This window comes from Bacillus rossius, chromosome 1, assembly GCF_032445375.1.
Source record: "Bacillus rossius redtenbacheri isolate Brsri chromosome 1, Brsri_v3, whole genome shotgun sequence".
Taxonomy (NCBI): domain Eukaryota; kingdom Metazoa; phylum Arthropoda; class Insecta; order Phasmatodea; family Bacillidae; genus Bacillus; species Bacillus rossius.
In genome coordinates this window covers 23,953,324-23,977,595 of record NC_086330.1, presented here as the reverse complement: position 1 = coordinate 23,977,595, position 24,272 = coordinate 23,953,324, and the positions used below count along the sequence as shown (strand labels likewise).

The window sequence follows — 24,272 nt, the reverse complement described above, 5'->3', positions numbered from 1 at the left end:
AAACGTTGGTACACTCCAAACCGTCAGGTTCGCTGGCATCACTTGTCTCGCGTATTTCTTCCCATTTTCCCATATTTCCTCCCTATTACAATATTTGGTATTAGTGTTCAGGGCCGAGGGGGGGGGGGGGGGCATGCACAGGGAATACGCTTGGCGGGGGGTGGGGGAATAAAATTCCCCCATCAAAGTGCTAAAAAAAATATATAAAAATGTATCATTCAAACCAACAAAAGGAAATGATTTTAAAGCAGACAGCGGGCAGAATAGTTGTTCACAACTCCCCCCCCCCCCCCCCTTGCCAGCGAAATGAAATTCTGCGTACGCTCCTGCCATGCATGCACTCCAACATGGATACTGCGGGGAGTCACTTTTTTTTTTCAAGATGATGGTCTGCGCCATGTTTACGGCGCACCCACAACATTGTATCAATTTGTGTCGGAATGGCGCGGAAACAGTTTTGATGGATTGTACTTTAAGGAAGTGACTTGCGTGTTTAAACCACGGGAACTGGCCAAGCACCGAGGCCGTGGCGATGGCGAAGTTGAAGTTGGTTTCAACCACGATCACGGCACGCCGTCTCCCGACAATTCCTAGGCCCGGGGTTCCAACGTGTAAACGCAGTCAGTGGAAACATCAACGGCACCGGGAATACTCTCGCCGTGTCAAACACGAAGAAGTTTTCGAAGCTTATCTGACGGCGCATGTCCAAGTCCAGCGGAAACTCCCGACAGTTCCAAAAGTAGTTAAAAACTTCTCACGTAGCCTAACCTTCAGAGACAAGTTGGCTCTCACCTCGCCACGACTTGGCAAGACTCGTAGAGAACGTTTCTTTGCAGACTGCACAACTGGTTCTCCAACTCTTTGGTAATAAACACTTCACCGAAACGTGTACGAGGCCATACAGGTTCTAGGATCAATAAAGACCTATCTTTAGACGTTCACTTTAAAACTGTTCTTTGAGTGTGTCAATATTTTAAACCGACTGCGGTAACCGTTTTAAAAACGCCTGACATTTCCATTACAAGTTTTTTTTTGCGCAACTCATCATTCACTTTATTTCAAGGGCTTTTCAACTAGGTACACGAGAGAATAAAATATTTACTGAAAGTTTCATGTGATGTACACACAATTCATCAACGTGCGGTGACCTGAAAATAAAACGATGATAGGAGAAAATAAAAGCCTATTAAAGAAAAGCGAGACACGGAGTTGCCTCACGACGCAGGTTGCGACACGACCTCAGCCTCTTCGGGAAGTGAAGGGTCGATTACACTGGGAGGGAACAGCTGCTCGACTGCGAGACTAGACATGCACGAGCGAGCGTGACGTCACAGGATCAGCCAGTGTCGATTACACTGATAGCCTCGCCCTCTCTCCCACAGGAGATCCCGGGGCAGGTTGTGTTTCTTAGTCGTACGCTTCGAAGGCATCGCTTCACCATCATCTTTTTATACACACACAAAAAAATGAATAAATTAAAATATAAAAATAGACTGCAGGCATTTGGCTGGCCATTGTCTGATAAACTACCTTGACTTTCGAGACTCGGGTGTGTCGCAGTGGTATTGCGTTCCGATGTTTCGCTCTGCATTGCAGAAAGCATCTGCAGGGTTGAGAATCAACTGATACTTACGGAAAGCTAAAGACGAACTTCACCGGAGTAAGAGTGAAATGAGGCCATAGTACAGCTGCCAATGGCAGAAGTGGCTTCATAGGATTGGATGGCACTAAAGGCAATATGAGGCCTCTCGTGATTGTATACCTAACATGTCAGCTCTCGGGTTATAACAACGTTCGTATTATCCTGGAACACATGAACTAATCAAAGGATCCAATACGCGACCAACGCAATAACATTTCGGTCGTTTATAATGCACGCAGGTCGCAAGACGTCGCCAACCCTAAAACGATTTGAAATCGTAAAACAGTGTAAAAAATATCTTCACTCGGTATGTTTTATCATGAAAACATGAAAATTGTCAATAATTTGATTCAAAAGTTTTACTATCTTTCACCAGGCGAAAGTTTAACAAGTAAAAACATGATTTACCTCATAACATCACGGCATTCTGTACACATAACGTTAAGTTTTCGGAACGCTTCACTTCCAACACGAAAGGCGGAAACGCAGTTGAAAAAGTAGACCAATGCTCGCGCGAGCGGAAACTCCCGACAGTTCTTCAGTCTTGCGTATATTATTAAATGGTATTTTTTTTTTAAAAAAAGTCGTTATTTAACTTTTGGTATTTTTTAGTAGTTTCTTGCGTATTTAAAAAAACCCGACCTGAACGCGACCTCACTCACGCAGAGCTGGTCGGGTGGCGGCGAGTTGAGCCAGCGGTGCGTATCACCCGCAAACACGCTCGCTGACGGTACAAAATAAAAAAAACGGTCACTCCCTGCCGAGCCGGGAAAAGGAAACGGTAGCAGCAGAGGGGAAGGTTAACGACACCTCGACCTATAGCGCCCGCGTTTCCAACGACGGATCGCGGGACATGGTTGATGAAGTGGTGGCGGTTACAGAGAGAGAGAGAGAGGGGGGAGGGAGAGAGAGAGAGAGAGAGAGAGAGAGAAAGAGAGAGAGAGAGAGAGAGAGAGAGAGAGAGAGAGAGAGAGCCTAACGCCTCTCCCAAGGCCAGCCGCCGCCAAGAACAAGAACGCCATACGTCGACGATTGCGAAACCGTCTTCCCCAAGCGGGGGAGCGTGACCTGCAGCACAACAAATATTCCCCAGCGCCAGCACGTAACGCCAAAACACACGCACGCCAATATACGGTCCGAAAACAATGTAAAAACAAAAAGCCCTTGCTGATCTGCAACGTGCGCGAGTTTTTTTTTTTTTTTTTTTGCGAGCACACGAGCACGCACACACGCTGACGCCAGTTCGATCCTTACCCCCGGCGCGACATGCGGACACTTAACATTTACGAGCGCCGCGTGGTGACGTACCCGTGAGAAGGAAACCGCCCACAATCGCAGGGGAAGCCTTCATTTCACAGACGACAGAGCCACACCTGAAGTTCCCCGAAGGTTGCTTAGCACATAACTTTTTAATATGTAGATATCCAGGGCTAGCAAACAGTTTAAATGATTTCACATCCTAACCAAATCAACCGTCCACAATGTTTTAAAGTATTTATAATGTAGCTAACCTAACCTAATTGACCATTAGTTATCATGAGTTGTCCAAAATAAAAATATAAAAAAACCGAAGATGCACGATTGGGCGTTTGGCTCTCTCGTCTGTGAAAAGGCTTCCCCAATCGCAGTGGTAAAACACAGATGTAGAATCCTGATCCGGCCATTCTAATTTAGGTTTTTTTTCGTGGTTTCCAGATGCTTCCTTCCCCAGCGGTCTCGATCTGTGTCGACGAGACTTTACGCTCGAGAAGAAAAAAATGGTGGTACACTCTACAAGGCCCACGCCGCCTCGGGCAAGTTCGTGCAGGCTCGGCTCCGCGGAGAAAGCGCGCGCCAGTAGCCGTCTGCAGCGCCACGGCTTCCACGCAACCTTGACTTTTCCCGCCTTCGCACTCAACCGTTGCGTAAACAAATTAAAAAAAAAAGCTCCCTAGCTTATTAAACTGGTTCAAAACTCGTTCTGACAAAGTTCAAGTGACACTATTTCGTATTCACCACTACTTGTAATCACATAAATTTGTAAATTTAAAAATAAAAACAAATGGCTCCAGATATTTCCACGATAGTTTAGATAACGGTCCCATAAATTGTGAAACAGCAACTTAGCTCACCGCATCTCATGATATCAGCATCTACATCTCCCTTTGGAATATTCTTTAATAACCGTATGATTATAGGGAGTTAATTCATTCATGGTGAGTCAGGCCCCGACATAGTTTTGGGTTGTAGGCTGTACTTTGGTAACTATGTTAATAGTTAAGTCCCCACAATCTTAATATTGTTACGAACGCAGACAGGACCGCGACGCGCCCCAGGTTCGGAGCTGGCTGGCGGCCCCGCAAGGTTACTGACGTCACGCGCCGACCACTGACGTAAGGCATGCCCCACGTGCCTAGCCGGATTACAAGAGTCCTCGCTACCCCCTCCCCCGGCACCGTCCCGCCACAGGTCATTGTCAATGACCCTTTTAGCGGCCCGGGAACTCCGCGGGTTTCCCGAGGCCGCCGCGCTGAATGGCGCGAATAAACACCGCTTTTCTCGACTTTTCGGGCGTCAGGTTGGCCTAAGGTGACGTGACACTTCAAATTCCCCTCCTCCCCAAAGACAGTTCCAGAAAGTCTGCCGAGAGTATAAAAGCAGCGACGCCGGCCTTTACAAGAGTTCGGAGCGAAGAGCGGAGCAGCGCTCTGGGAGTGATACTGGCGAGAGGTGAAGAGGGAAAGTGACCCTTGGTGAGCAAACCGGACCTACTGGGAGGCCATACCTGCGAGAAGACCTGGCAGCCAGTCGGGTGCGACGAGCGATAGTTGGGGACTGTACTGCGGCGCGGTGTGGGTGAGCGTGCGATGGAAGCGGACAGAGGCGGACAGAAGAGCGAACCACTCTCGAGCCAAGCTCCAGAGGAAAGTGTTAATGTTTCAATGGCCAGACTAATTGTTGTGGACAGAGATCTTGAGTGCAATAATTAAATTGATGGTGTAGACAGTAATAAATAAAACTGAATCCTTTAATTTGGCTATACCTTACAAACCCAGTTTTCTCCCCACATAATACTCGTAACAATACATAAAAACAAACGGGACTAAGTACGTAGCTTTAAAAATTATATTTTTTATTAACTAAAAAAAAATTGTCGGGTGTTTCGGGGCGAATGCGAAAACGAGACATCCGACTAACAACGTAACTAACGAACTTTGTAAACAATCTTGGAAGTCGATTTTAACCTAGTTATAATTGTATCGAAAATGAAACTTTGCAAGTACATGTAATCCGTATGACTCTAATCACCAAGTATATTGTATGGGACTCGTTAAAACAAACTAAATCAGCCCAAACTCAGGGGGTTTACTAGTAACCACCTCTTGGCTTCATCAGATCAGTTTAACCACCTCCTGGCTTCATCATCAGATCAGTTCGGTGGTACCAAATTACTATATTGTCATCCGGATTACACATACTTGCAAAGTTTCAAATCTATACGACTAGAGTAGGTTAAAATCGACTTCCAAGATTCGTTTACGTATTTTGTTAGTTAGTTACAAGTGTAGCTAGATAAAAAAAAAGCGTGTTAATAAGACAACACGAGTTGATGTTCACCAACTTTGATCCCCTCGCTGGAAACTCGTAATTTAAAAAAGGCTGCATGACGAGTAATTCGGGTGCAAGCTGAAGGTACGACTATAGCTTCTGGCTGGTGAACCAGAAGTTGAGGGATTGCATCTTGGTACTGCGGAAGGCAATGATTCATCTCGCCCGGTCAGGCCTAGACACGCGGCGAAGATGGAGACTCGAACCAGCTTCTGGCCTGATAACCCCACCCCACCCCACCTAGAGATGCTAGTAGGAAGATTTTCTGGATAAAAATAACCACCCTTTATTTTCGGAAAATTTTACTTTTCATTAGCAACATTGACGTACATAATTTAAGATAGGTTGATAACAGTATTGTGCGTATTAATGTGTACACGACCAAAATATTAGTATTTTGGTTATGGCAATACTGTTATGTCAATTCTGGCAGCTGTTTTGATGGCAAATCATAACCTTAAGATAGTCATTACTTACCGCTAAAAATCTGTACAATTATAATATTTTAAATATTTTTTTAGGTTATGTCTGAGAGTTTTTTGATATTTTGCAAAAATATTCGATAATTTATAAAGTTTTTTTACGATTGTTTGGCATCATGGATAATACTCCAAGGAAAAGACAGAAAATCATGACACAGAGAAGCATTTCAATGGAATGTGGTGTGAGTTTGGGTGATGAAAATAAACTATTAAAGCAGAAGAGAGAGACGGGATCTGTTGAAGTGCAGCGAAAAGGAAAACGTGGAAGCAAAAGGAACAAAAGGAAGCCCACTCCTCGAGAAGAAGATGCCAGCCTTCTGCGTAACAGCAAATTACACTCGAGAAACACAAGCTACGACCTTCAACAAGATCTTGAACGGGTTGGGGTTAAAATACATGACTCTACAGTACGCAGAAGACTCTTGGAAGGTGGAAGGAAAGCCATGAGGCCACATAAAAAAAAAACCTTAACTGCCATGTATGTCAATTGGACCGAAAATGACTGTAGGAAGGTGCTGTTTTCGGATGAAACTCACTTTATAGTGCACGGCCAGCGATCAGAAATCGTTCGTAAGGGGGTGGATGAGTAACTTCCTGCAGCCCATATTGTACAATCAGTCAAACATCCAGTTAACATGTTCTGGGGCTGTTTTTCGTACTCGAGACCTGGCAAACTTATTCCAGTAGAAGGAATAATGAATAGTGAAAAATTATAAAGCAATACAAGATAGATTTTTGGTTTAGGAGCTGGAGAAAGTTCAAGCAAACGGAAATGCAATTTTTCAAAAAGACTCAGTTCCATGCCATATGTCTAAGAAAATGGTGAAATATTTCAAGGACAAGAAGATTGGCATTCTGAACTGGCCTGGAAACTCAATCCCATTGAGATTTTGTAGGCAATCTGCAAAGCCAGATTACAAAATATTATATATTATATTTGAACTTGCATCGTGGTATTCAAAAAATAAAGACTTAACGCATGTGAACCAACGAAAAAAAAAATAATCAATAATCTCTCTTACACATGCCACGAGAGGTGACCTAATTCCTGGCGCTGTGCTGAGAACGGTACAGAACATTAAATTGTACGATTTATTTTAGGTAGATTTTAAAGAAATACCATGGTGCGACTACCGGAACATTTGTATCTAATTTTTTTGGTTCATAATCCATAGACCCCAAAACTATCAACTCAAGAGTTTATGTGTGTGTGTGTCTGTGTGTGTGTGTCTGTGTGCCTGTGTGCCTGTGTGTCTGCGTGTGTCTGTGTGTCTGTGTGTCTGTGTGTGTGTGTGTGTGTGCATAAATATATCACAATGTTATGGATACGATAACTGCCGTAATTTTTCACAAATCACTTCCAAAGTTATACATAAAATCTAGTAGTGGAAATTCTAGTTCAGACTAAAGGGGTTAAAATGGGAAAGGTTTTTGAAAAACTGAAAATTTGCTGTAGCTACCATATGGAAAATACCACATCAGTTTGGATGTATTATAACTTTTAGGAGAATTACCAAAATCGTTTGTCTGAATACATTTTTGATATAATCAACCATAACAACAGGGAATTTGAAAAGAATAAGGGCTGGAGGACAAAAAATTCTAACTCCCTTCGTAGGCACAACATTGAATTCGTACAGATCGTTTGCCAATCTTAATTTTTCTAAAACTTTCGTCTGAAAAATTTTTGATTAGACGAACCACTGCTGCAAGGGGTTAAAAAAAAGAGGGTTAGAATTTAAAAAAAAAAATCAGAACTCCCTTAGTAGGTACACTATAAAATCCGTTTAAACTGTTTGTAAATTTTAAAATTTTTATCTGAAACTTTTGTCTGAAACAGTTGATGATAAGACGAACCATTGTTGCAGGGAGTTAAAAAAATATAAGGGTAGAATTTAAAAAAATCCTAATCTCCATACCATATACACTATTAAATCTGTTATAAATATTATCAAAACGTTTGTCGAAAATAATTTTTTTATACAACAAACCTTTACTGGAAGAGGTGGATAAAGAGAGGTTAAAATACAAAATGAAAATAACAATTCCCTTAGTATGAATAATATAAAATCCGTTCTTTGAATTTCTTATAATCTTTATCTAAAACGTTAGAAAATAACTTTTTTTTTTGGAAATAAAAATCATTACTCCAAGGGGTTGAAAAACTTGGGATTGAAATAAGAAAATTAATATAACGTACCTACCACATACTCTATCAAATTAATGTTTATTTTGTTTAACCTTATAAATGTTGTAGAATACTTTTGTCTCAATTAATTATGTAAACCCATTACTGCAAGGGGTGGAAAAGGCAACGTTAGAAAGACAAAAAAAAAATCATTACATTTTTAATAGAAATGCTTTTAAATCAATTATATATAATTTATTGTAAAACGCCTAAACTTTATCTACAACCTTTTACTGAAACAATTTTTGATTAAACGAACTAGTACCATAATAACAGGGGTTGAAAATTAAAAATAAAATTAAAACTTACTTGCTATAAAATTTGTCGGAATTTATTTTTAACCATCTTAATATTATCTTAGATTGGACCTACGCAATTTTTATACGACCACTTTATTAGTGCAAGTGATGAAAAATAGTGTTTAATGGTCAACAAATCGAATAACTACCTTAGTTGGCATAATGTGAAATTCTTTTATTTTAAGCTGTTCAATGCTTGATGCACTGAGATAAAATCATTCATGATATTTTAATTATCTGCATGGAAAATGAAAAAAAAAAAAAATGTTTGATAGATCATTTTGTAATATTGGCGAACATAGAGGATGTTATGTAGATTAAGTTTTTAAAATGTCCCAGGAGTTTATATAAATTTCCAAAACATTTCCAGAAGAAATAGGTACTTCGAAATCCACCTTCGCCTGCAGACGGAGGTTATTTTTCTTTGTTTGAAATCGAGCAAGACATCAACACATGTGCTAGGGCATTTCGATGATTGTCTGTGTAGAAGTTCCAATGGAATCGTAGATCATGAAAGGAAAGATTAAAATACTAAAAGTAAATCAATTTTTACGTACAAGTCAAAGTCGTGCGGAGCAAAATTTGTCGCGAAGTTTGTCTAAATAACAAATAACAGTAAAAAAATTTATACTTTCTATATTTTTGCTATGAATTAGCATAAAATAACAAGAAAAAAATTCAACTTACAGGTGAAAAATTTATGTAAAAAAAATATATATATAACTTTATACAAACTACAATAGAATTGAGCTTGTAATAAAGCGTTGTAGGCTTAAATTTGTCTGTCTTACCTGGGTTGGATACATTTTTTTTTTTTTGGGGGGGGGGGGGGGGGTGGTTTGGTGAAGAAAGCAACACATTTACAACCTAAGAAACAATGGAAAGTTGACGTGTACTTGAAACCACAAGCAGCCGAGGACGGAACACCGGGCTTCCAAGCGAACAGACACGGCCGCTTTGAGCGGCGTGCGGACGTCGATAATGCAGCGAGGTGAATACTCCAGGGGCCCAGCGGTAAAAGGTCACATGACACAAACACACAAATTTTCACGTAAACACATTTTTGAAACCAAACATTTGTTCCTGGTAGGTACTACATCGCAATTAAAAAAGTTAACTAAATCGCAAAATAAAATAATATCAAATAAAATCTTTAGTCATAAAACTTGAGTTTCTTTTAAGAGTTTAAAAAAAATGCAATTTTATCCATTTGCATTTTCGAATACGTTGAAAAAGATCTCTTTTTTCCACAAAAGTGAACATGCATGTAATAAATAGGGCCAGAAGTTTATGGACTAGATGCTAGGTGAAAAGTTTTAATGTAAAACGCAAAAAAAAAATTGTAATTATTGTAGCATGTGACCATTTAAATTAGCAAGAAAGAGTTTAACAGAAACTAGATAATTAAACCAAGGAAAAAGTAAATAGCACACGCTAACTATCCCTTAAAAAGTTTTCTCTTATGAGCCCCGCCAACCTGGGCACATATATGGTGTTCAGAGCTTCAATAAAAACAAAGCTATTTGGAAACTGTTTAAGATATCCGAGTGGCGTCTGTTTTACGAAAAGCATTTAAGAATTCGCTAAGGGCGGATAAGATGTTTCGTTTCCGGATTAAGTTTTCAAATTGTATTTTTTAGAAGAGTGAAAATAGCTAAAACGCATGTTCCCAGAGTAATTTTTAGGCATTAAAAAACCTGTACCGATTTTTGAAAGCACTTAACGGGGTTGCATTATACCTTTACCGTAATTTCTTCGGCACATGTTATGTTTACCACTCAAATCTCATAGTTGTCCTATGCACGACGAGAAGACTGCGCGCCAGTTCAGAGCCTTGCGCTTAGAGGCGATACCGCGCTAGAAGCACCGGCGAGCGCATCACTAACACAAACTCCGGACTAGTTTGGACCGCTCAGTCCGAACTGACAGTTTGGATTGAATTGAAGCCCTCTGCTGTGTTGATGTTGCTGTTGCTGTTTCTGTTTAATGTAGTGTTTGATCGTAGAATATAGAAGAAACTTGTATGCTGCAGTTGCAGTTGCACTTGTAGTTGGACTAAGGGGGGGGAAAAAAAAACCTAAAGAGTTTAAACAAAGATGTCTGTCCCAACCCTCGACTGATGGACTGACAGTTTATAGACTGGCTAGACACTGTCATTTCTAACCGAGGGCTCTCGAGCCCAAAGTCCAAATTGATGGGAAGCCATCAGTTCGTCAGTCCATCAGTTGCGACTCATCAGTCCATCGTCCGTGCTCACAAACGGCAGTTCCGACTGACAGGTCGGATTGATCGTGTGTGCATGACTGACTTGCGGTATGACTACTCCCGTGTTATCTTCCACGTCCCTCGGCCTGCGTCACCGGCCATGCCCCAGGCGACCCGGCCCCAGGAACGACTTATTGGTTGACAACAGGATGGGAAGGGATTCGGCGCCGTCTCAAGCACAAAGCGTCTTTCAAGACACCGCGACGTCTCGCGGACACAACTACTGGCGCTTGTCTTGACGGCAAAATAAAACCTGCAGTGAAATTGAACAACCGAGATAACATTTGAGTTCCATCTTACGGTAAACTTACGACAGTTAAAACGGTAGGCCACAAACTTTCGAAATATTCCCTCCAAGCATAAATAATTTTTTTTTTATTGAGAATTATTCTTGTGTTATTATGTGTCACACTAAGATTCATTCATTATGAATACGAGGGTACCTCAGAAAGTATGGTGGTTGAAGATGATGGTTAGGTATTGGCTCTCCGAACGGAGAAACAGGAATTATAATACAATATTGCACTGGATCTATCTACCCTGAGTTCTGAATGTATTTACAATGCCCCAAATATTTCAGTAGGTATAATAATATAAAATAATATAAGCCTTTTACTAAAAATAAAAAGCTGTGTGACAAAAGTCAGAAAATGTTGCTGTATTAATAACAACGTTAAAATGTGTTAAATTTAGTATTGGTGAATTTCCTATCCTCAATAGTGTGTGTCTTTAAAATAATTTTTGACTAATCTTTATTTAGCGAAAGGTCTTCACCGGCACGTTGAGGACCATGATATAGTCTGATTATCGGTCTTCAGTATAGTTTTAACGGTAATACCAACTGTGAAGATTTGAGATGAGGCCCGCTAGCAAACAGGAAACACTGGGCTTAAATTAAAACTGACAGTAACGATAAACTTTGTTTGAGGGATTAAAAGCGTCGGCAGCGCAGTAATGCGACCTGGTCGCCGAGTTCATAAGCTGGAATCCTCCCGAAAAAATTGTGAACGCGTAACACATCTATTGGTGCCGGACTACCGAAAGTACTTGAACACAGAACGCAGTATTTAAAGACTCTTCACTACCAACCATTAATTACAGAATAACACTCGGAAAGCGAAATTTTAAGCCATAATATAATCTGAAATCACCATTATCTTCCTAACTAAGGTTTTTTTTTTTAAATTAATTTTCCCTTTACACTTAAAATACAAATATGTAATTACAACCATTTTCAATTTAAAATTTTAAGGTGGGTGAATTAATTTTTACGTGGTAAATTTAACAACATTGAAAAACACCATAGTCCGGTACAATGTAAACATGTAAGCACAACGTATATAGTACTAACGTAAAGAATGTACAGTAGAATCCCGCCAATCCGAACTAATTGGGACCGAACCCTGTTCAGATTAGCGAAAATTCGGATTAGGCGGAACTTTGTCATATGATGCCATATATTGTCTTTTTGAGGCGTATTTAGTGTCTGATATGTCAAATATGAATGAAAAGTCAGACGAAAAATACACCTTTATTATTTAGCGTACATATTTAGTATCATATAATATTTTTAATTGCTCACATAGCCTAAACTACAATTTCAAATATTCCGAGTTTAACAAATCCAACAGCCTACATCACGTGACAACATTAGGTCGAAATGAAGGGCGGTTCGTGAGTGTATATTAGCGGAAGGGCAGTGAACTTCAACCAGAGTAAACAAAGCCCCCATCCTCCTTCCCGCATAGGCTTACGGATTCTCTAAAAAAATCTCTGGCCTCATTTAGAGTTTGTCCAAACGGCCTTCCTCCCGGCAAAAGAAAAGTTTGAAATTCTTCAAGTAGTGAAAAAAATTGTACCAGGTTGCGAAAATGCAGAAGAGTGCGTTGAAAAGTGGACGGCCATTGACGACTGTGGCCACGAGGAATACACAGATGAAGATATCGTAGCAAATGATCTCGATGCAGACGACAGTGAGGAGGAAGGGAACGCGCCGACCGATGTTGTTTCTCACACTGCCGCAGCCAGCGCCCTTGATATAGCTTTGCGCTACGTCGAGCAACATGCCGATGCAACCCCAACATATGTTTATGCGGCGTTGGCGAAACATTGCATCTTCAAGCCGATTTAGTGCATTGCGTCAAAGGAAGATTACTGACTTTGCCTCTTAGATAATGGTTTGCTTTTTTTACGTTTTGTTTTGTGTCAATCCTGTACAGAACATTAATTCTACATATAGTATGTAAATAAATTCAAAAATTTTCAATACGTACATATGTCTTTAAGTACTATGTACCTAATCCAATATTTTTCTATTTTCAGTTAGACAGTGAAATAGATAAATTATAAGTTTCTTATGTACATATTAATAAACGTACAACATTACTTGAAAACAACTTGTTTTTCTTTACTTTTCCTAGTTCTTAAATGTTAAAAATATTAAATTTTTTGTATTTGCCCTGTTCGGATTAGGCGGATTTTCTGATTAGCGGGGTTCGGATTAGCAGGACTCTACTGTAATTCTAAGGCCCTCCTCACACGGGGATACTGAAGTTGCCTACAAAACGATCGCTGGTAGCCTGGAGACTAGGCAACTGTGTGACTGGGTGACTCTAGTCGCCCGTTATCTTCACACGACGCTACTAAAATATCAGAGACTGGGAGGAAAAAATGCATCGTGAGTACAGCCCGAGTATCTTGTGGAACCGTGAAGTGCCTATATATTGTATGTAATGTCCAGTGATAACAGCAGTGACGATAGTGATATTGTTATCCAATATTATCAACATTATAGAAAACGAAGTAGGAAAAGATTGTGGGTTCATCCATATATAGAAAGGAACATTAATTGTAGATTATTTGTCGCGGCCAAAGAATTGCAAGAGACAGACTCAAAATTCATCGCTTTCTACAGAATGACGAAGGAGACTTACCAAATGTTAACGGAAATTGTTACACCTGCGATGTATTATAGGGATACCACTATGAGGGAATGCGTGAGCCCCGGTGAACGATTGCTGATAACTTTGAGGTAAGTAAGTTAAGAAATACAAATTATTACGAATTTTTGTTAAGGCACTTCTAAATGTTTCCCTTCAACACAAATCTATTTCTTTCCAAGTATTTTAACGTATATACTGATGCTTGGCGAATAAAAACAATGTATGCATTTTAACTTGAGGCCGCAATTACTTATTTTATCTGTGGAAAATGGCTGTTGTATGGATCTTAAGAATGTGCACTTTAACGTTAACAGGTTAAATAATCTAAAGTTATTTATACCCAAGTATTCCAGTCAACTGAAAGGTGAAAGTATAAACATATCTTATGCATAAATTCATTCCAATGTTTAATTCAAATATACCTAAGAAATACACATTCAAATAATGTACTGCAAAAGAAAAAATGTATATATATAAACTATTTAAAGAATACCCATTACACAAACATTCAAATCATGACTGTAAACACAAAAATAAACAACATAATAGAGATAAAAACACGTACACCAAAGTTATATGTTTACACACCCAACAAAACATCACATCACATTATGTTCCTGCTCATATTGTAAAGTCTCTTGGATGACTTCAAAATACTGTTGCGTTTCAGTATCTTGTACTTTCTGTGGAATAGTTTGATTTCCAGGCGACGAACAAATTGAAGCATTATCTGTAGCCAACGATGAATGCGTGGAAACACTGTAGGAGTAAGTTGGGGTCTGTTGGTAAGCTGGTACGTGTTGGTGCATGTCTTTTGGATTCGTGATGTCATCAATAAGCTGCAGAACCCTACGTCGGAATGATTTCATTTGTGCATCTGTCAAAGGTTCGATTTCTGGTAAAAGGCTTAGAAGAAACGACTTTTTTACTTGCCTATCATCGTTTGAATTCGATTCAAGTTTCCTTTTCTTTGCATTCATGTATTCCATAAAGGACTTGTCCACTTCCGTCACTGTTTGCTTTTTACGCTTTGATAAATTATCTTTTGGGTTGGAAAAGGGATCATGAGTCATTTGTTGGGAATGATGAGCATGTTCTTGCGAGAAGTCAGTATTTGGCAGCATAGGTGAAGGAAGGGAAAGTTGTGGTGTTGTAGTTAGTATTGCGTTATCTGAGATATATTCCTCCTCTTCAGCCGCAACGTCTTCCGTATTTTGTGTTGGGTCAGATGAACTGTGTTCCAGGTTTTGTTCATTGATGACTTCTGGCAAATTCCCCGATGGTGTACCAAGCGTTTTTATGAATGGTAGGGTAAATTTCATTGCCTCCGATAGATAATATGGTTTCTTATTTTTGGAACTTGAACCACTTGGAGGTGGCTTTATGTGACGGACAAAAACTGAACGGAGATTTTTCCATTTTTCTTTGCATTCGTTAACTGAAAACAAACAACATTGTTCACATAAATATAAATCGTTGCAATGGATGAATTCCTAACTAATTTACAGTAAACAAAAAACAAATACAAAAGTGAAGTAGTATTAAGTATAATCCAGATATATACAACATATGTTTATTATTTGAAGAAAAAATATATAAATGGTACATGGGGAATGTATTATGAAGTAAAATTTAATTTAACTTTGTTGCAGGTATTTGGCAACAGGAGGTACATTTGTATCGCTGTCGATGTACTTTGCTAGAGGAGAAAGCACAGTTATCAACATCATACGAGAAACTACCAAATTAATTTGGGAATCGTTGAAAGAGTCCTACATGCCTGTCCCAGGAGAAGAAAAGTGGAGAATGATAGCACAGCGTTTCTATTCACTGTGGAATTTACCCAATTGCTTGGGTTCATTGGACGGTAAGCATATTCGAATAGAAAAATTACCTGGAACTGGCTCAAGTAACTTTAATTACAAAATGTATCACTCAATAGTGCTGCTGGCTAGCAGTGATGCAGATGGTTTCTTCACTCTTATTGAAACTGGCTATGCAGGTAGAAACAGCGATGGAGGAGTGTTTCGCGCATCAGCTGTCAAACACTGGATTGCAAATGGAGGACTAGACATACCACCGCCTTCACGATTACCAGATGACGACAATGAGATTGACTTTCCTTTTTACTTTGTTGGAGATGAGGCCTTTCCATTGTCACAATATTTGCTGCGTCCTTACCCTCAGAGAACACTTGATGATGTTAAAAGAATATTCAATTACAGATTGAGCAGAGGACGGAAAACAGTGGAGTGCGCTTTCGGAATGATGGCAGAAAAGTTCCAAGTGTTGAACACTGCTATTCGCTGCCGAACTACGGAAAGAGTGGTTGATGTAATAAAATCTGTCTGCATTCTTCACAACTTCATTCGGAAAAGTGAAGGTATTAAATATTTTGCTGGTGAACCATTTGGCAACTCAGAAACGCCCAACATCAATCCACAGCCACTAGAAGACCTAACGTTACATGATCGGTCTACTGCTCATGAAGTGCGGAATTACTTGGCAAACTATTTTCTAACACCCCGGGCTTCTGTTCCATGGCAGTGGAAATACTGTTACAATAACTAATTAGGTATTAAAGTATTTCATGTGTTTTTGTAGGTTACTGTGAGTATGACAACAACTTTGAACATGTGGTAAGTTTTATCGAAGTTCGTAAAAACCATGCGTAATTCCCTTGGGAACCAAGAAAAGATATCAATAGAAAGTAATTTTTATACGTTACAAACGTTTTAGAATAAGGTATTTCTTCGAAGGACGAATAACCATTGTATAAAAACTATATTTCTTTTACTAATAATGTATTTGTGAGATACTAAATATAAAACATGCTGTTTACATATACATTTTGGTTTTTCACAAGTTAGTTTATTATGATAGATATTTTATATCTAATTATTGTTGTTTAAGATATTGTCAACTTACCTGTGAGTTGCACTTCTTTTGCGACATCATTCCATGCTTTGTCAGTCACATCCTTTTTTGAATACCCTTTCAACTTGTAGTTATAGAGTTCTGGGTGTTTCTCAACTTCGTTTACAAATTTGATATTAAACGCCTGCTCGCCCATTGTTCGCTACAATACAGTATCGCGCCGCGTAGGCTACTGGAGTAGCGTGGAGACCAGCATGCTGAGTCGCCGGGATTTACGTTGCTTACGACTTCCAGTCTCCGCCACTCCAGTATCGCCGTCTGAGTGACGCCATGCCTATCTACATGACGAGTCGCTCGGTCGCCGAGTCTCGCGGTATCTAAGCAACTTCAGTATCCCCGTGTGAGGAGGGCCTAACACAACCCAGATACCAATGGCAGACACGTTAACTGTCATCACCTAAGTTCTTCAGCTCCGCGACTCGGTCGACGAGAGGCAGTTACGTCACTCCCACTTTGCAGCAACCCCGCCCCGGGACTTCGTACCGTTAACAGAAACAAATCACCCGCACACTTACACGTATCGCCAACCAGTATCTTATCCTAAAACTGAAGTAGTCCAGTTCCACCTAGTGCGCTGCGAGCTCGCCGCATAAACGATTCTTTGTTACCGATTTATCTCTTTATTTATGGCAACCTCGCGTGGAAAAAAACAAATTACATGACTCAGCCTGTGGAAATCGTAACTTCGCATTGTGAATCACGACCGTCCACATTAGAAGCGTGTACAAACACTACGATAGGTCGACCTTGCCTGGCGTAATAAAATCCACAATCAACCTTATTGACTCAACATCATAGTTTTTTTTTAATTCTTAACTCATGCCATTAGTTTGAATTCACGCTATATATATATATATCCTATTGATATATATATATATATATATATATATATATATATATATATACACATATATCTCCTATTTATATACTGCGCATAATAATTTACAGAAGTCTGACGGCCGTAGAATCAGTTTCTGAACAAAATAAATACCAGACAAGGCTTGTATTTTTTTTTTCACCAAGCAGCTATATACCTCCAATTATTAAAAAATTAATATATTTAACTCTTCTCCCTTGTTTACGGGTAGTTTCGTCGTTCGCTAAGCTTTCAAAATATCCCGCTGGCAGTGTAATACATGTGGAGAAAAAAAAACACACCTAAATTCCCTACTTATGTTTTCGTCATACATTTAAAATTACTCGACATATGTATATCGTTCAAGAAATGTGCGTTTAACAATTCCTCTTGAATAATCGTAATATGAAACCGACGGACAGAACGTGTGTTTCACGAGGAAAAGCACACATATCGGCTAGGCGAAAGCCGTAATTCAGCATTTTAGACTATCTCAACAACCAGGGCACTTTTTTTTCGACAAATTCATTCAGTCTTTCAACGCAAAACATTTTATTCAATAAACAATCATGGGATAAATTATATCATTTTAATCATGACTGTACATCCGTATAGTTTAAGGGATCTAACCTGAACATCACAATAAAATTCATAAAATATACATGTTGGTAAGTAAATGATCAGTTGGAAAGTAAAAATTGTTATGTATGGATTCCTCTATTCCCCCCCCCCCCCAGCGATGTTACAAGTGTCCGCCAATGCAGTCGTGCTCATGGGCGTTCGACATCAGGCGTGTGACGTAACCACGTACATGATGAGTGTTAAAAGAGGCCCCATACATCCAGGGGTGTAAGCAAGGGGAGTATAAACCCCCCCCCCTTAATCATCCAAAATAAATCCATCATTCACGCCAACAAATGGAAATAATCTTAATGAAAGCAAACAGCGACGAAAGTGGCTATCCCCCAACACACCAAGGAAATTCTGCGTAAGCTCCTACCGTCATCAGCCGTGGCGCAAACAACCAGCCTTGCCCAAATAGTTCTCAAGATTCAAAAACCTGTTGATTTCTTCTAGGATAGGGCGGAAAGCAACAACCCTCGTGCGCTCGAAGAACTCCGGAACTCAAACCAGTTCACACGTGTCCCACGAGGCCTCTAATAAGAGACTCATCCTGTACGTAGTTCGGGACCAACAAACTGGCGCCAGCAGACGAACAACACGAACAGGAACCCAGGGTCCGGTGCGTTTGACGGCACTGTGGTCAGTCTTCGCGGTATGGATGTGGCACATGACTTCCGACCACGGAAACGCGGCATGTAAATACCCCGAGCCGGCAAATAACAGCTCTTGCTTACTGGAACGATACACGGCAGGGCTTTGCTGTGCAAGGTGGTGCAAGGGAAGGCTAGAAAGTACCTCGGAGAAAACACTGGGCTCCGAACCATCATTAGAATAGATGAAGGATGAAGAGATGAAATACATCGACGAGGAAAACGGGAACACACAGAATAAAAAAACCACCGGTTCTCTGAAGCGTCCGCCACGTTCCCCGGTTTGGAAACATCTGGGTGTGACCTGCCGAGAGGCGAGCGATCCGGCACAAACATACTCTCCCGTTCCCCACAATGCCCTACCAAATTAGAGGGACGGAGGGGGTTACATAGGAACCGAAAGATGTCATATTTGTTCTGACAATTTGCCACCATCACAATGTTCTATAGTTTTGATTTTATAAATTAGGTTTCATTAAACACGTTAAATAATTTAATTCAATGCCTGAAGTTAAAAATGGCTGCTACAAATAGTCACCTGTGACGTTAATTGTGTTATTAATTTCTTTTTGATAGCTACAATTGTAAAAATGTTACGCAGGTTGGTACTGCGTAACGAGGAAACTCGCCCCTGCGGGCTAGTGGGATACCACCCGCCATACACTGCACGGACTCGGCGCGCGAATTTCAATTGATGCGCGTTGGATAGCAGATCCTCGGGTCCACTCGTGCCGAATCGCCTTTGATCGGAGCACGTGGACGTGGTCGGAAGTTTCCGAGCCACGTTTCCGATTCAGGATGTCCAGAATATTCCTCGCTGTTTTAGTATGGAGCGCAGCGAGTATATAAGCAGGCTGCTAGCACGAGTTCCACAGAGTCTTCTCTCAACCGGCTGCGTGAATAATGCGGTGACCACGACCCGCACCTTCGATCATCGACGCCGAAAGGCTGCCCGCTGAGGTCTTCAAGCTGCGCACGGATGCCGAAAAAGGCGGTAAGAGAGGCCGCAAATTATACAAGTCAGTTACGGACTTGGTAATAATTCAGTGGTAGCCCAGTAACAATTTGCAAGTTGGCACGGGACTTCGGAAGTAAAAAGTATGTGTCGGACTTTGCAGTAAAATGACCAAGGGGAACATAGAAAATTCCGCCGAGGGTCATGAAGTGGTTTGCGACTAGGAGCATAACAGAGTTCTGCTCAGCAATACTTTAAAAAAAAATATATATATTTTTTCTCGTTCTATTAATACGGTGAAAATAAAAGGTGCTACTACTTGATTAAAACGTTAAGGGCGTAGTGCAGTGGCATTAGCGGGACTATCAGTCGTGGCGTTTAAGACTACCTATGAACATAAACAAGGAGGTAAATTTTTAATGAAAAACTGTTTTAAAATAATTTCAAGCAACAGCATGTTAGGTGATTTGTCTCCAATTCTCTGCACTAGTATAGTGTTCGTTTTATTACCAAATAGTGTGAATTAAGAGCCGGCGAAAATGTGCAAGTATCAGGGAATCAGCACGGCGGCAGAGGTAGAATAAAGAAATTCGCTCCGTCGATGTTTCCGGTCCGACTGGGGTGATCAGGTCAAGGATCAACGGAAATAAAAAAACACTCGCCGCTATCACTTAAACGACACTGAAGATTTTAGCCAATTTTATTTGGGGAGAAGTGTTGAAATTTAAATTGTGTTAGAAATATCTCGTTCCTAAGTCTCTGGTACTGTTAAAACAATGTCTAATTTTGATCTGTAAGTGAAGGTTTAAGTATTTTGTATTAAAAAGAATTTGTAATTATAACTAAAAGAAAAGGGTCCAGTTAGAATTATTTATTGAGGAATAATTCGTGTGGTTATGAGAAAATGTTTAAAAAGTAGTGAATGGTACGTAATTTTGTATAAATTTATTTCAGGTGTTTTGTTAATCGCTGGAACATGAATTGTAGCAGTAATGTGTAACAGCCAACATAATAAGAAAATTTATATTAATGTATGAGGATTATATGTGTTTGTATAATGTGTGAATAAATCTCTGTACATGCCGTACTAAATATGTGTTATACATTGCTCTGTGTTTCCTTAAGCTCTTGTTGCCATTCTAATTTCCAACGACTAGGTAACAAAAATACCGTTATAAGCCAGATTTTTTATAGTATTTTTGTAAATATTGTGTGTGCTATCTAACCTTTAACGAAAGCTTATTTTTAATATTAAATTGATAAAAAATTGTTCTGGCACAAAAACTACTAAAACCAATATGGCGTCAATTAGTTCCCAAATATAGCCCTTGAAATTAACAACTACACTAACTAAAAGTGCATTGCACTTGGCGATATGTTACGCGATCTTTCAAAGTAATGTTTTCCTTAAAACAAGTTTCCCACAAGTGTCTTGCTGACCTTTCGACATAGTTATCGAATGACAGGTTTCACTATCTTATGCGATTTCACGGGAACTGAATATTCCCAGACGTGAGAGTTCAGGTTCGAAGGCCATCTGCGACTGAAGGAAGTAATCAAATGGACGTGTGAATGCAAACGAATGCGTGAGAGAAATAGACGGGTTCAACTCGGCAAGCGACCTGCACGTCCTTGAAAGAAAGAAAAAATGTAAGCATGTATTTCAGAACTCACGAGTGATGAGTAAACATCTAACCTCGGTAACAAGCAAATTCCTGTGTTCTCATGTTGTTAATGTTGCAAAAAAATAAACTTTTCGACAAGGAATTTTATTAAAATACTGTTCATCTCTTTGAAATTCACTAAACAAATAAAATATTAAAATTTCAGCACACGTTAGAAGATATATATAGCATAACTAATATATTAACTGAAACATTTTATAACGCATATTATAACACTAAATGTATGTTTGTATATTTGTTTTTGCTTAAACGACTGAAATAAGTCAAAAAATTATAATACAAAAAAAAACTCAACATTATTCAGCTATTTCATAATCATTATTATTATTATTTTATTTTAAGTCCAATTTTTCCAGTGATGAGATTCGAACCACGTTCCTAAAGGTTAAAAAGCGCGTAATTTACCGCTATACTACCAAGCCCGTTTACAAACTTTAAGGAGAAATGTACAAATATAAATGTTGAAATATACTTACTGTAATGCCAGTTTTCTTAGGAATTTCGAAACTTCATATTACTTTGTACTATCACTATTTTTGTTTATCAAATATATTCCGGTGTCGTTTCACTATCATAAAGTGCCATTCGGCACACCAACACATTTGGTAAGTACCCTAATGTTTACGAAAGTACACTATGCGGGTCCGCCATCTGCGTCACATTTCCGTTCATCGACTTCCGTTCCATTTTCGTGAAATTACACATCCTAGGTGCCGTATACTGAGAGTTAAGATGTTTACATAAAAAACCATCAAAAAATTTAATTCAATCTTACCTACTGCAAGAATTATTCAAAGAACACAAGTCAATGTTGTGGTAGCTACAACACATACCATCAGAAAGAGAGAGACTTAAATTATCGACTGGTTTTCTTCGATTAACGTTTTCCACAGTCCGGTGTGTTGACTCCGTGGTCAGAGCTTCACCGCCATACTGCAGAAGGCAGTGGTGAATTACCGGAGAATCACCTTGAAATGAAAACCCCAGGTGCACCGTGGCTTCCGCCACCACGGCGCTACCCGAAGCCATTGAAGTCGGGACACGAACACACAGCACTCATCGTCGTCACACGAGTATTTCTAAATGCACATGTCCAACCTCCGGTATTCATAGCTTCCTCGAAAATACACAAGGCAAAAAATTATTAATATTCCATTGTTAAATAAGAAACCTTAATAACACAAACTAATTGTATAGTACGATGTATAATATTGTTATGAACGCGAGAGACTAGACCGCGATGCCAGGCTCGCAGCTGGCTGGCGGCCCTGCACTGCCACTGGGGTCACGCGCTGTAGTCACGTGCCATCCACTGACGTAATGCATGCCATGCGTGCCTGGTCGGATTACAGGGGTCGGTAGCTACCCCATTGTCCCCTCCACTCTCCACGCATCGTCCTTCCTCGGCGCTGTTATCTATGGTCTAGAGGCCTCGGGAATTTCGCGGGCCGCCGCGCGGAGTGGCGAGAATGGGCGCCGTTCTTCTGGTCTTTTAGGGCGTCAGGTAGGCCCGGGGTGACGCGACACGTCACAGCTGCTCTCGTCGGTTCGAGAAGGGCACCCCCAGGTACTGAAGCAGCCATCGCCGGCCTACAATACGAGTGTCGCCAGGGTTCCGAGACGTAATAAAACTACGCATGAACCAATGATGATGCTATTTGCATGTACAATGGTATATCCTGTCTCAAAATAATACTAATAATAATTTATGCGGAATCATTTGCTATAGTTTGGAGCATGTCAAACAGAGAGCGAGAGGGTAGCACATAAGATTCGTTGGCACCCTCTCACATCAACGTGCGAGAGTTTACGCAGTGGTAAAATATTCCCGTTTCAAACACGCGATCGACTAGAAACGTGACGGACACTGCCGACAGCCGAGTTTTTCTCCAGGTACTCCCGCTTCTACGCCACTGACCGTTTTCGACCGGTGTCCCATTTACCACAGCTCTTTGGAGGAGGGCGGACAAAAAATTATTCTCACTAAAGAAGAAGTATACTAAATCACACACGTAGAGGCAGTGTACTCTTACTTGCGACAATAAATACTAAAATTATATCACACAAATACTTTACCTGGTGAGCATCGGCCATGAGCAAGTTAGGATTACGGAAACTCCCTGGTATCTCGTCTTACCTAGAAAAACACAACAAAAACAAAGAAATTCAGTACCACGTTATAACAAAACACAAATTGTAACAATGATTAATAATCTCATGTACTATTTAAATAAAATATTCTCCATGAATAATTAAAAAGAGCGTGACACAACATCAATACAATGTGCGACTTATTTTTAAATATAAATTTGTTTTTAACGTTCCTATTTTTGAAACTTTCTATCGTCATATCACCGACGTGATAATCTTTCTTCTTACAGATGCTGAATGCGATCACAGTTCTTTCATAACTATAAATCTGCCACTTCGATTATAAATCCCATTTAAATATTTAGAAAAAAAAACACATACAAACGAGGTGGCTCAGTGGTAACACACTACACGGGCACTCGGGCGGACATGATTTTGAATTCCGATCCAGCCATCCTTGTTTCGGTGTTTCATGATTCACAAAACCCGCACCCGCAGAATACTTCCTGGGGGATTCCTTACCACAGGCCTCAGCATCATTCATTCCTAAATTCCTCAGAATTGTGATTTGTTCATTGGGTTCTACTGATCCCACTGTAGAAAAAAAATCGAATTTATTTTTAAGTATTCAGTGTTCATCTTTAATATGAAGAAAATTGTTTCTAGATAAACTACTTCACGGCATCTGGGTTGATTCCACGTCTGTACAGGGGCGTAACATGAGTTCGGAAAAGGGGGGGGGGGGGGGCGCTTGTACCCCGGGAGCAGAATTTGGGGAAGAATTTGAGAAGGGGGGGGGGGCGCTAAATTGGCAGAGTAATTTTGACTAGATATTTACTTGAATATCATAGTGTTATAACACAAAAAAAAATGTAGGGCAGATAAACTGAATTATTTGTATTGAAAGATACATGTATATCGTCAAATATTTAAAAACTAGTGTTTTTCGAGTACTATCCAACTTGCGATGTATTACAAATGAAACGACTGCAAATAAATTAGTTTATTCACCATCTAAATTAAAACACAATTATATTTGGAACAATGTAGAGGAATAAATGTGTAGTT

General features: G+C 39.9%; 2 protein-coding genes across 4 annotated transcripts in view; both read right to left on the bottom strand.

The window, feature by feature from the left end:
* The window catches only part of LOC134533177 (lysine-specific demethylase 3A), a 411,862-nt gene that overhangs the window by 122,539 nt on the left and 265,051 nt on the right, over positions 1 to 24,272 (bottom strand). The gene's annotated exons all lie outside the window — the stretch shown is intronic.
* LOC134533209 (uncharacterized) lies at positions 8,617 to 21,363 on the bottom strand. Its single transcript, XM_063370597.1, has 2 exons — positions 16,335 to 21,363; positions 8,617 to 14,844 (listed from the first exon to the last, which is right to left on the bottom strand). Exons 1-2 carry the CDS (start codon positions 16,477 to 16,479, stop codon positions 14,006 to 14,008), a joined length of 984 nt encoding a protein of 327 aa, XP_063226667.1. The 5' UTR covers positions 16,480 to 21,363; the 3' UTR covers positions 8,617 to 14,005.